The sequence below is a fragment of the Haliotis rubra genome, unplaced genomic scaffold (genome assembly GCF_003918875.1).
Source record: "Haliotis rubra isolate DU_JTF1 unplaced genomic scaffold, ASM391887v1 Scf4, whole genome shotgun sequence".
Classification (NCBI taxonomy): Eukaryota; Metazoa; Mollusca; class Gastropoda; order Lepetellida; family Haliotidae; genus Haliotis; species Haliotis rubra.
The window spans coordinates 5715914-5729667 of NW_025767079.1; the positions used below are offsets into that span (position 1 = coordinate 5715914).

Here is a 13754-nt window from a genome sequence, read left to right on the forward strand (position 1 = left end):
CTTGGTTCGGTAAGGTTCATTGCCAAAGTCTCAATCTGCGTGCTATTGGTATCACATCTCGGTCCGCTCTCGCCCTGACACACTTAATTAATTTCTGTCACACGAATTGACAGTAAGGTCTTTGTCCGATCCGACGTGTTTTGACGACTCCAAGACATTCTTGTCACCAGGCAAGCACCAGCAAGACCATCACTTCGCGTCTTTGGTTACTAAAAACAGTGACCTGGGACAGCTGTATTTGTCACCGACGAACCAAAACATACCTTCCCGCCAAAACTCTCCGAGCAGACGACAACGTACTGGGTCCATTTCTCTGTACCTCTCTGGATTACTGTCACATCGGACCGCTTAGTTTAATCGGTGGTCAGTAATCCAACGTCTGTGTACTCAATCCGTGCAATAACACGGTAAAAATAGCGAACAGAGCCCAGCCGTGGGGATACCCAAAGCATCTCTACTTCCTCGGCTCGCCGACAGCGAGTAAAGCGAGCGCCGCTGCATCCCTGCATCCCGTTCGGGCTACGCCGCGGTGTGTTCCAAGTTCGCACCTGGAAACTAACTAACTTCGGAACTATGCCAACAGAAGAAACAGAAATGGCGCCGACTGTAGCGATCGAGACGGTGGTGATAGTTCGCCCGTTAAAGGTAAGGCTCTCACATTTTTTCAACCTTGTTGCACATGCTCTTCTCAGAGATTTTCATGTACACAGATATAAAATATCAACTGCTAGAATGACTCTGGTGTCTCAAATACAACGAGTTTATAGGATATGGTGTGGGTGACCTAGAAAGTATTCTGCATGTGTTTCAGGCTATCCGACTCCGCCAGAACAAGCGTTAGGTTCCGCTGTTTTCCTGTTACAATCCTCAATGTCAAATGCCTCTTTAAGCTTCTACAGTGATAGGGAAGCTTCTAAAAGGGATACTATTTGGGTTTTACCAGCTACATGTGCAGTCATCAAATTACTACATGCACTTGAATGGCACTTGCTCTGTGATGTATGTTTGAGTTGAGAGGCCACGGTGTTAGGTGTTGCAAAGTGTATTTGTAGCACCTGCTTGTGATTCGCTCAAGGGATTATAACCATTGTTTGTACTCGTTTTGCAGCCTGTCTCACTTCAAGAGGTGAACAGTTCTGAGATTTAAATTAAGCAGAATCGATTTGCCAAGTGGATATGCTGAGCGATTGTTATCGTCAATATTTCATGGGCTCTTTTATCAATATTTCTTGCATTCAGCGCTCAGAATTAAGAATGAGTGATGGTGAAGTAAGCTAAGATTACTGAGTTCATATATGCAGATTATTCACAGCTGGATGCTTTCTCCATCCGTATGCCTGTACCATGTGCATCCGTATCCATGTACATACCCACATGTACATGGGGTCGATAGTCGTGAAAACTATCTTCATAATTTCGTTATGACATTTGTAGAGAATGTAAAGGACGTTTCAGTATAAGTCGTGACACATTTGTTTAAATCCTTGAACTATTTTGAGATATTTATGATGCATTATTCGAAGAATTGCATTCTAGTCAGTGCTACTTGTAATAATCTTTCTTGACCAGCTCGTTAAATGAGAATTACCACTTGTGACATTGCCCTGTATTGTACAAACTCGTGTGCGAGTGCTCCACCATACCACACACGAAGGCACAACCACTACCGTTGCACGAGCACAGTGAGTAATGCACACACTTACACACACATATAACATATGTTCACACACACACACACACACACACATGTTGAGTCATGCACATACACATGCAACATACATACATACTCTCTCTCTCTCTCACACACACATTACATACATTGACACATGTATGTAACATAAGAGGATGCAGAAATGTAAAACATGTGAAGCACACATATATCATATTTTGAACCTGACACCGGTATTAGAATACTTTCCCTTGAACCAACAGCAACACGATCGTGACAATTTAGGATTCTATAGTGAGTGAGTTAGTATTTAACGTCACATCGGCAATATTGCAGCCATATCGTGACGAAGGATTCTATAGTGCTTCCAACGTTGCATGCATATTTGATTACGAAATGTTTTAAAAGCTCCTTGAATAACTATTGATCCTTGAACGTTGATCAACGTCGTCAGTTGAACCAGCATGGTTATCTAACACAGATGCTGATGAACATCAAACGTATCTATCTGAAAAAGTAGTATGAGTTTTAGTTATGTCCCAGTCAGCTATAAAAAAATGAAATGACACACATACGAATGAACCCCTGTGAGTATTGTGTATTACCTAATTATATTACCTTCGTATCTTTGGCTAAGTGATTAATATAACGCATCGTTCGCGACAACATGGCATCTCTCACTTACGGAATGTCGCCCTGAACATCAGACCTATTGTACTATTCCTGGAACAGGGACTCACTTGATGAGGTATTTTATAGTCATACATGCCATGCGTGCAAATGGTTTTGCTGGTGGCATACCTAGCCAACGAGGCACTTCTTATGTGTTCCCAACCATATGCTCCTCACCACATGAGTGTTGTGGGATGCGATCCACGTGAATATCAAGAACCGTATACATAGACTGACGCATATTCTCTGAACATATATAATTTTGATAGTAACAAATATACCCATTTGAACTGAAAAGGAGCCCCCGTGAGATGGGTGAGGTGAAATTGGGTTTAACGTCGTGCTTGAGAATATTTCGCTCATATGACAACGTGCATGCGTGTGTATGTGTATGTGCGGCTGCTTGTACTAGCCCAGACTTAAGCTGGTTTTATAGTGCTAGCCCACTGAGATACCATGCCGCAGTGAAGCATGAATACCCCACTCAGACACATTATTATTACTCCGACCCGACCAGTCCTTGTTGTACCCAGTAATGCCGAGCGCCTAACAGGGACCAACAAGTACAATAGTTTAACGTCTTTTGGTATGACGCGTTCGGGGATCGAACCCGCGACCTTCCGCTCGCCGGGCGGACGCTCTAACCACGACACCACGGAGGTGGTCCTGCCCAGGGAGATTGGAGATTCAGGCCCTGGGAAATCTTGACTTGCTTCATCTAGAGCTTTAGCATTGCAGGGAGGGCCAGGCGGTAGGGAAAATAATGTGGTTCAGGGACTGTGAGACAGATTAGCGTATTCGTTGTACATGGTGGTACATATGTGTATCAAAGGGCCTGTCCTTTTCTTTTTTGGTGTGTTTAGAATTGGGACAAAGTAGATCCAGTCACTTAATGTGCTTTTGAGAAGTTTTTGAGATTAGTGTCTATTAATATATTGAGTCAGTCCCAAAAAATGGTGGAAGGGTAATTGGCAACGAAGTTGTGTTTTTACGACTGACATTCCATTGTGTGGATTGTCAAACAGATAGTTCTCACCGAGAAATTGTCACTGTGCAGATGGTGGCTGTGCTTTCTGTTGGGTAATAATCAGGTCTCCATCTCCCATTTCAGTGATGCATTCTCCTGTAGCGTACCTTTACGACAAGCACCTCGATACAACACTTTGGAGTGCTTAACTTCGTTTCTGTGCTTAACAGGGATGCTTTTTAACATTCAGTTTACCAGAGGTTGATAACCTTTGCTGAAATATAAAGGTAGAAGAGCCAATATTCGTTCAGTATTTCTTCTTTTGTCTATGTAACATGATAGCATCATTCACTGTGAACTCTTGCACAGTGCCGGTCGTGGTTTACACAGCTGCATGTAGTGTGAACTAACGCAAACGTTACTTGTGATATGGAGCAATGACATCACATTGGACAGCTATGTCATTAGGAATAAAAGCTGTTCGTCGAGAGTCTTACTGGGCATTTTGAAATTGGATGTGGTCATGGATAGGAGTACTGCAGATAACGACTGCATTGTTTCAGGGCTACTTCTGGTATCTTCTCATCATCAATAGAATGACATTGTGAAACAGAAGAATGAATGGATGAGAGAACATCTCTCTCTCACTGACAGACATACATACATTTGTGCACTGTTATATGTGTTGTGTGTGTGTGTGTGTGTGTGTGTGTGAGAGAGAGAGAGAGAGAGAGAGATGTTCTCTCGTCCTTTCATTCTTCTGTTTCACAATGCCATTCTGTTGATGATGAGAAGATACCAGAAGTTAGAGAGAGAGAGAGAGAGGTGTTCTCTCATCCTTTCATTCTTCTGTTTCACAATGCCATTCTATTGATGATGAGAAGGTACCAGAAGTGAGAGAGAGAGAGAGAGAGAGAGAGAGAGAGAGAGAGAGAGAGAGAGAGAGAGAAGTCACTTCCTTAATACCAGATACACATCAGTGACAAGTTTGCCGCTCTGCACGCAGATGAGAATGGACAGTCATGCGAGTTGCGACAGGACCACGTGTTCAATGTATTGAATGATTAAACTGATTAAATGAATTGACATGGAGAAGAAAATGTTGAATCACCGAGACACAGCGGGGAACATCTCCCCGATCACTTGTTGCACTGATTGGCTTGATTGAAGTCCCAATCTAAGCAGTCATCTTCAGTGTCCTAGATGTGCACTGATCACTTAATTGTAAAAGTGAATCAGCTGACCCTATAAATTCCGATCAGAACGAGATAATCATTGAATGTTACATTTCAACAGTATTATTTTCAACATTACTAAATAAAACAGGAATTAGGAACAGGCGTGATGCATCTTAGTCTCACAGTGCCTGAACCCTTATTATTTCCCCTTCCGCCCAGCCCTCACTTTAACGCACGGGCCCTAAGTCAAGCAAGTCTACATTTTCCACAGTTCAGTCACTCGCATCTCACTGGGGCTTCTGTTTACTCCATATGTAATTTCTATCAAAGATATTTATTTTCAGATACTAAGATTTAAATCGTTAGAGTCTACACACATCTCTATAAGTCGATTATGTAGTCATCATGGAATTAATTATCTGTAATTTAATGTGAATATATCGAAAACGCTTGCATTTATTTGAATTATTACTTTAACTGACTGACTGACTGACTGAGTTTAGTTTTACGCCGCTTTTAGCAATATTACAGCAATATCACGGCGGGGGACACCAGAAATGGGCTTAACACATTGTGCCCATGTGGGGAATCGAACCCGGGTCTTCGGCGTGACGAGCCAACGCTTTAACCACTAGGCTACCCCACCGCCCCATTACTTTAACATTGCATTGAATAGACCTATGAATCGTTTGAATATACCTCACCAGAACCACTAAATCCAAGTTAAGATTTAATAATTCCTCCTGGAAGTACTAATTCTTTAAGCATTCACGACAGATTCATCGTGATGTTGGCTGTTTTCTCTTTTACCCAACATATTACACTGAAATAATCCCTTCTCAAAACTATGGTATTAGCCAACAAGTGAGTGAGTATGGTTTTACGCAGTTTTTAGCAATATTCCAGCAATATCACGGCGGGGGACACCATAAATGAGCTTCACATATTGTACCCATGTGGGGAATCGAACCCGGGTTTTCAGCGTGACGAGCGAACGCTTTAACCACTGGGCTACCCCTCGGACCCTATTGGTCAACAAGACAGGTCAAAAGGTCAAACTGTATGTTGCTGGAACCCCTGCAGTATGTTATTTACAAACCACCTGGTGAAGCAGCTGGTATTCATCTGAAAACGGTATTCTCTGTGCCGAGTTCATGAATGTGTTTATTGTAGTCAACGTTCCACACATCTTCACTATAGCTCCTAGCTTCATACCAGTATTTCAAAACGGATCATTTGTTCGCCAAAGAAAATAATGTATGCACCAAACTCCACAATTAAAGGATGTTTTAGTGTGGATTGTGTGCCATGGTCTTCTTGTGGTATAAATGAGAAGTTGCTGGCTGAATGAAGACGTGTCTGTACATAAGAATCTGGACCTGGTCCATCGCAGCGTGCATATTCGCTTGGCTTTCCTTTCCTTGTGCGAACACGCGCGATGCATTAGGGTAAATAAGTGGATTTTCGCGAAGGACTCACTCGGTTGATATAACAGTGGTACGAAATAAGACACTGATGTGCTGGTTATTTGAACAATTTCCCCAAACTTCCCACCAAGCAAAAGAGGAAAAAACAATAAGAAAACCAAATAAAAAACAAACAAAAAACCACAAAACACACACACACACACACACACACACCAACAACAACCAACAAACAAACATTAAACAAAAAACAACACCCCAAAAAACAAAACAAATGAAGAAAAAATACAAAAAGAAACAAATCAACAAACAACAACAATTAAGAATAGCACAAACAACTGATTGTCATAACAGCAGTAATTGTCATATATACATGGAATGTACATATATATCATTATACTTCGTTGTTCAATATGCATATTACGCGTCCTTTTGAATCCATCTGTATGTTGACTTTGACCAACGGTTAAATCTGTCTGTATCATGTATACATGAACCCCGCTACACATTATGGCGTTCAAATGAATTCAAACTGTACATTACCCGAACCCAACTATGACGTGATGCTCTGGGGGTTCATGATGCATCATGCACATTGCATGTCTTCACGAATCTCCCATTACAAGATGCCCATATTGTATGTCTACATGAATCTCCCATGACAAGATGCCCATATTGTATGTCTACATGAATCTCCCATGACAAGATGCTCATATTGTATGTCTACATGAATCTCCCATTACAAGATGCCCATATTGTATGTCTACATGAATCTCCCATGACAAGATGCCCATATTGTATGTCTACATGAATCTCCCATTACAAGATGCTCATATTGTATGTCTACATGAATCTCCCATGACAAGATGCTCATATTGTTTGTCTACATGAATCTCCCATGACAAGATGCTCATATTGTATGTCTACATGAATCTCCCATGACAAGATGCCCATATTGTATGTCTACATGAATCTCCCATGACAAGATGCTCATATTGTATTGTACATGAATCTCCCATGACAAGATGCTCCATTGTATGTCACATGAATCTCCCATGACAAGATGCTCATATTGTATGTCTACATGAATCTCCCATGACAAGATGCTCATATTGTATGTCTACATGAATCTCCCATGACAAGATGCTCATATTGTATGTCTACATGAATCTCCCATGACAAGATGCTCATATTGTATGTCTACATGAATCTCCCATGACAAGATGCTCATATTGTATGTCTACATGAATCTCCCATGACAAGATGCTCATATTGTATGTCTACATGAATCTCCCATTACAAGATGCTCATATTGTATGTCTACATGAATCTCCCATGACAAGATGCTCATATTGTATGTCTACATGAATCTCCCATTACAAGATGCTCATATTGTATGTCTACATGAATCTCCCATGACAAGATGCTCATATTGTATGTCTACATGAATCTCCCATGACAAGATGCTCATATTGTATGTACATGAATCTCCATGACAAGATGCTCATATTGTATGTCATGAATCTCCCATTACAAGATGCTCATATTGTATGTCTACATGAATCTCCCATGACAAGATGCTCATATTGTATGTCTACATGAATCTCCCATGACAAGATGCTCATATTGTATGTCTACATGAATCTCCCATGACAAGATGCTCATATTGTTGTCCCATGACAAGATGCTCATATTGTATGTCTACATGAATCTCCCATGACAAGATGCTCATATTGTATGTCTACATGAATCTCCATGAATCTCCTCATATGTATGTCATGAATCTCCCATTACAAGATGCTCATATTGTATGTCTACATGAATCTCCCATTACAAGATGCTCATATTGTATGTCTACATGAATCTCCCATGACAAGATGCTCATATTGTATGTCTACATGAATCTCCCATTACAAGATGATCATATTGTATGTCTACATGAATCTCCCATGACAAGATGCTCATATTGTATGTCTACATGAATCTCCCTTGACAAGATGCGTATGGCTCGTCAAAAATATTCCACTATGACGAGGTGAACCAACGGGTTAGGATGCAAATGACACGTTTACCTGAATCAACTAATGGCATTTCCTGGAATTTCCGATGTTTCATATTACATCCCTGGCTCCATCCATGCAGACACTTGAGGAATTTTGCAAATCACGGGCATCATGGCCTTGCTCCAGATGACTTGAATAATGAGTCTGTGGACACATGGAATTCTATCCTTAAAACAGGCAAGGTTAGATTAATGGATATCCAGGAACAACAGTCGTTTGTGCGGATATTTATGTCTATATCTTATGATTTAAACAACTGATGATTATGGCATTAGAGACTTTCTTTTAACAAACCATTTAAGGCCTAAACCTATTAAACGCCAACTGCTTGTCGCCAACAAAACTCATTCGTAGGATGGGGCGCATTTGTTGTACAAACTGCATGAAAACATTGCACCCTAAACATATGGCACCGTATCTTATGAACACATAGTACTATCGCGAAGAGCACCTGTTGTTTATGGAGTATACGCTTTTGGACGTATCCGTGTGTTTGTCGTGCTTGCCTTGCCCACTCCGCTTCTGACAGTTCTGGCACCTCTGTAGCTGCTTGTTTATCTAGACAAGCTGGGAGCTTTCGCATCACTTCCTGTACTTCAATATATTTATTCGCGTGTATAGTAACATGTGTTTTAGATGTAAGGATCCACTGTTTTGTTTATTCTTTGTGTCCTTCATATAGCCTCGGATATATACTTTCACACATGTTTAACATATCCTGGCAAAAGATTTTGTACGTTTTTCCATATACTTCTTACCTCTACATTCATCCTTGAATGTTAATGACCCGTGAAGATCCGGGTTAGAATATTGATCTTCAGTAACCCATGCTTGTCGTAAGAGGCGACTAATGGGATCGGGTAGTCAGGCCGCTGACTTGGTTGACACATGTCATCGGTTCTCAATTGCGCAGATCGATTCTCATACTGTCGATCACTGGATTGTCTGGTCCAGACTCGATTATTTACAGACCGCCGCCATATAGCTAGAATATTGCTGAGTGGGGCGTAAAACTAAACTCACTCACTCATAAACTACAACATTATTGTCTCTGCAGAAAGTAATTGGGATGGCTTTGATAGATTCGATAACAGAAGGCAGTAGTCAGTGGTTGCATTCCCCGTCTAAAAGCACAGGGTTCGATCTTGGGACCATCATTATTTATTATTTATGTCCATGATATTGTTGAAGAACAAAAGGTAATCAGACATTTCGCTGTTGACACATCTTGTTATGTGATCAAAGTGGACTCAGAGAATTTGAGAGTGGACTGGCTGATGGCAAATTGAATAATGAATGATACATGACAATACATAGTACTATATACCCGTGAAGTAAACGCGTTTTACGAAATTAACTCACACATGAATGGCACAGAAAGCAAACATGTACAAGTTACAACCCTCTAGGTGTTAGATGATTCATGGAACATGGAAAATGCACAGTGATGATATTGCTAGATATTGTCTCGTGGTTAATCGTTTAGAAAGTTAAAAATGTTGTCGATCCTGAAATACTTGACAAAATGTCTTTATTATTTCGATTTTTTGGGTCATTTTTGAGATCTCGGTACTAATGAACAGACGTTTTTGCACGTAGATGCTCGCAGAACTGTATATAGCGATGGCCGGGGTATGGTGTATTGGAAAATTTACAATGATAGACATTGCATGCCATTAACTGGTAATGTTTCACAATAAATAGTGATCTTACAAACAAATATTCAAATTACAGCACAAGCTTTAACTTAAGGGATGACGCTAATTGTCTGTATACACATATGCCACTAGTGAGTATGGTTTTACGCCGCTTTTAGCAATATTCCAGCAATATTACGGCGGGGGGATACCAGAAATGGGCTTCAGACATTCTACCCATGTTGGGAATCGAACCCGGGTCTTCGGAGTGACGAGTGAACGCTCTAACCACTAGGCTACCCCATCGCCACCCTATGTCACTGCAAGTTCGCTCATGCACCCGGGGCACAAACAGGGAAGCCAAGGTGTGTAAGTTTCTTGTCACGTCAAAGGCAACTCACCCCAGCCGGCATTTTAAGGGAGTTGAATCAGAGCCCCCAACAGAGACAAAAACTAAACAATGATCACTGCAAAAAAGGATCAAGCACACCCGAGGTGCGAATACAATTAGGGGTTTGAAACAAAGATTAAATCAATTAACGTACTAGTCGTTTGGGTGATCCTTGTTGGTTCTGTGATAATTTGCTGTAAATCATATGTATCAAGAAGATTGTCAATCATGTTATTAGTCTGGTTATGTATATTGATGTTAAAGTCACCAGCAATAATAGTATCTATGCTCATGTCAATGCCATTACCAATTGATTGGAGGACTAGTTCCCAATAACGATTTATCAGCTCTGTCAAAAATTCCCAATCAAATAGCTCTTGGTTTTACACATAACTTTAACCCAGATCGCCTCTAACCCTAAGGCAGACAACTTATCAGCATGTGTAATATGCAGGTGGGCGCATATGGGCCTTTGAAGGCCCAAGGTCGCCCTAAAACCTTATCTACCTACCTAACATGCAGGTCTCTTATTGGCCCACGTCGCCCTAAAACTATAAAACCAACCAGCCTACCATGCAGGTTCTCTCTCACATAGATAGCAACACCTTTAACAAATTGTACTGAAACATCCGTAACAGTGATACATCCCTTAGTCTCCCGTTTGGATTGATCCAGACTCTTTTCAAAATATGTTTTATCTATGCTTGTTCTCTACTTCTCAGTACCCATGAAGATCTGGGTTAGAGTTGATCTTCAGTAACCAATGCATGTCGTAAGAGGCAACTAACGGGATTGGATGACCCATTGCTATTTATTAACTATGTGGATACAGATGGCTGACTTGCCAAAGGCGCCGCAATCAGCTATGTACAATACGAGTTCAAAACCTATATTTTGTCAGCACTAAACCGGTTCTCGTGGGACAACTAAACTGGTCAACACTTTAGACCTGCATCACCTTTCTCCCATATCAAGGTGGCCCACCCGTATATAATAGAAATGTTTCTGAAGGTGGGGACCCGTGAAGATCCGGGTTAGAATTGATCTACAGTAACTACGCTTGTCGTAAGAGGTGACTTACGGGATCGGGTGGCCAGACTAGCTGACTAAGTTGCAACATGTCATCGTATCCCAATTGCATAGAACGATGCTCATGATGTTGATCACTGGATTGGTTGGTCCAGGCTGGATTATTTACAGACCACCGCCATAAAGCTGTAGTATTGCGGAGTATGGCGTTAAACAACAAACCAAACCATACTCTTCTCAGTGACGTACAGACATTTCCTTGTATTTATATCAGACTATTTGTGACTCGGTGCACATGTCTTTGTGCTATTTGACCTTCAAAGTTTGTCTGCAGGAGGTAAATGGCTTCCTCGCATCTTAATCACCCTCTTTCTATTCCTGCATCTTCATCTCCTGGTTTCTTCAGTGCGGAATCACATTATTGATCTTCTGTATAAAGGGGCCTACAATACTCTGAGACCAGATGGGGATCATGGCCAATGTGGTCAATATCTATATGTGTATTGAATGGTCGTTTTTACGTATGTAAAATACCGAACTGAGTGGCAAAAGAGAGCATATGCTTGAAAATTGGATTTGATAAAATAGACCGGACTCTCTACTATTATGAATGTCGATGTACTGTTGGCCATTCATACAAATAAAATCACCTGTCTGTCTGTCTGGATTGATAAAAGGATATATGACATTTGTCTGCATTCCTCAATATATCAACTATGTGACAGCGGTCTGTAAATCATCGAGTCTGGGCCAGATAATTAAGTGATCAACATCATGAGCATCGATCTACCTAATTGGGATATGTTGACATGTGTCAGCCATGTCAGCGAGCCTGTCTGCTCGATCCCATTAGTCAATTCTTACGACAAGCTGAAGGCCAATCTAACCCGGATCTTCACGGGTTCAGAGTTAAACAGCATCACATATCATTACTTGAAGCGCCCCTCCGGTTCTCTACTGACTAATCAAAGTCCTTCTATTTTTCAATTCGGCTTCAGGTAAAGCATAATAAAAAACCCAGATTAATTCATGTACATGCGGGAAATTCAGTCAGACTCGGATATTCCAAATGTATGCAGTTTTGCAAAATATACATTTCGTACCGTGTGCTCGCTTCTCGAATGAATGCATACGATACTCATGGCGCCTCTTAAGAACCTGCATCTATGTAATGATTAAGCATGTTACATACTTTCAGCTATGTGCTGAGATGATAGTCGACTGCACAGATATCAACTGTAAGCTTGGTGGCTACGATGAACACACTATCAGATACAAGACATATCAGTTACCACCACAGGAACATGTAGCTGCTGTGTAAAGACATGTGGTTTTCCCATTAGGAGATATTCCTGTACTTCCTTACGGTTTCTTCTGAATATTAGAAAGTCTCGTAAACTCCATAAACATGATAATCATCGATTTGAAAATAAATGAAGCAATCCCGAAGGCATTAAAAATGTATCGGCTTGAGACACGGATAGAAACAATTCCCCCCGTTTTCTTACTCTTACAACTCCCGGCTTCGAAATGGTTTCTGTTCAGTAATAGCAAGACAAAATGTTTACGTTTTAAAATCAATCTATTTAGGTGTGAATTATTTGGTGTTTATCGCCCAAGTTTTGTTTAAAGTGGCCCTTTGAGGCTGGTGGATTATTTATTGTCTCATTTTGAATAGGAAGGAAGTCATTACAGCGTGTTTACCTGGCACTTGGGATAGTGATGGGATGTTATTGCCACGGCGGCGCCCTTCTTCCTTGTTCTCGGGGCGGTGGGGCAGCCTAGTGGTTTAAGGGTTTGCTCGTCACGCCGAAGACCAGGGTTCGATTCCATACATAGGTACAATGTGTGAAGCCTATTTCTGGTGTCCACCGACGTGATATTGCAGAAATATTGCTAAAAGCGGCCTCTGGAAGATGTATTGGAATGAAGGAATGAAACATTCTTTACAAGTTTATTAACAATCGCAAACGTCTGAAGAAATACGGCTTTTTTACAAAGTGTTTCTTTTTTCTTGGAAATGGGCGTACTTGTATATGCATTTCAGATTCTGTTGGTGTAATTGTACACTCAAAACATGCAGTGAATGAAAGATTATATAGTCTCATTCCTGTACGTGTGCGAGCATGCGATATTCTAGTTTGTCTAATTTCAACTAACATCAGGTTAACGAAATTTGATCGACATTGTATATGACGAGATTATTATACAACCACAGCACAATATGGATGGTAAGAAAACGTTCAGAACACCAGAAGTTTGTATCTGTTTTTAAACAGATTTCTCAGTGATCGGATGGCATCCTTGTCATAAAAAACAACTATAACATACTATCATATTACAGAACTACAGGATTTTTTGTTTAATTTCAGAAGTTTCAAATGTAAAAAATACATGCATATGTGTCCTGTTTGCGTAATCGTATCTATTATACAAGACAAACGTATTCTTTTGTGACATGTGCAAAAAACTATATTCTACTGTCAAGTTACAGCTACCTACTCGTTTGTAAGCTCGAGGTAAAGCCCAACATTGTGGGAAATGGAAGGAGTTTTATGTGGACTTTCGTTTACTCTTGCTTTGTGCTCGACTTGATCGAATTTGTGTTTCCTGCACCTCCCTTGGAAAATCGATGTAAAGTTGATTGATAGGCCAAGGGAGAAGAATATAATAATTCTACGTCAGATGGACTGCTCACGAGTTTCAGAATGGCTCATGATTGTG

General features: G+C 40.8%; 1 protein-coding gene across 2 annotated transcripts in view; it reads left to right on the top strand.

Moving 5' to 3' along the window:
* The first annotated feature begins 279 nt into the window (after window positions 1-279).
* LOC124287258 (transmembrane protein 47-like) overlaps window positions 280-13754 on the top strand; it is a 106792-nt gene continuing 93317 nt past the window's right edge. Inside the window, exon 1 of one of the 2 annotated variants that reach the window (XM_046723753.1) lies at window positions 280-645. In XM_046723753.1, the coding sequence (XP_046579709.1) occupies window positions 574-645 (72 nt within the window). In that variant the 5' untranslated portion in view covers window positions 280-573. The remainder of the gene's footprint in view (window positions 646-13754) is intronic. The other variant, XM_046723754.1, reaches the window with a different exon arrangement.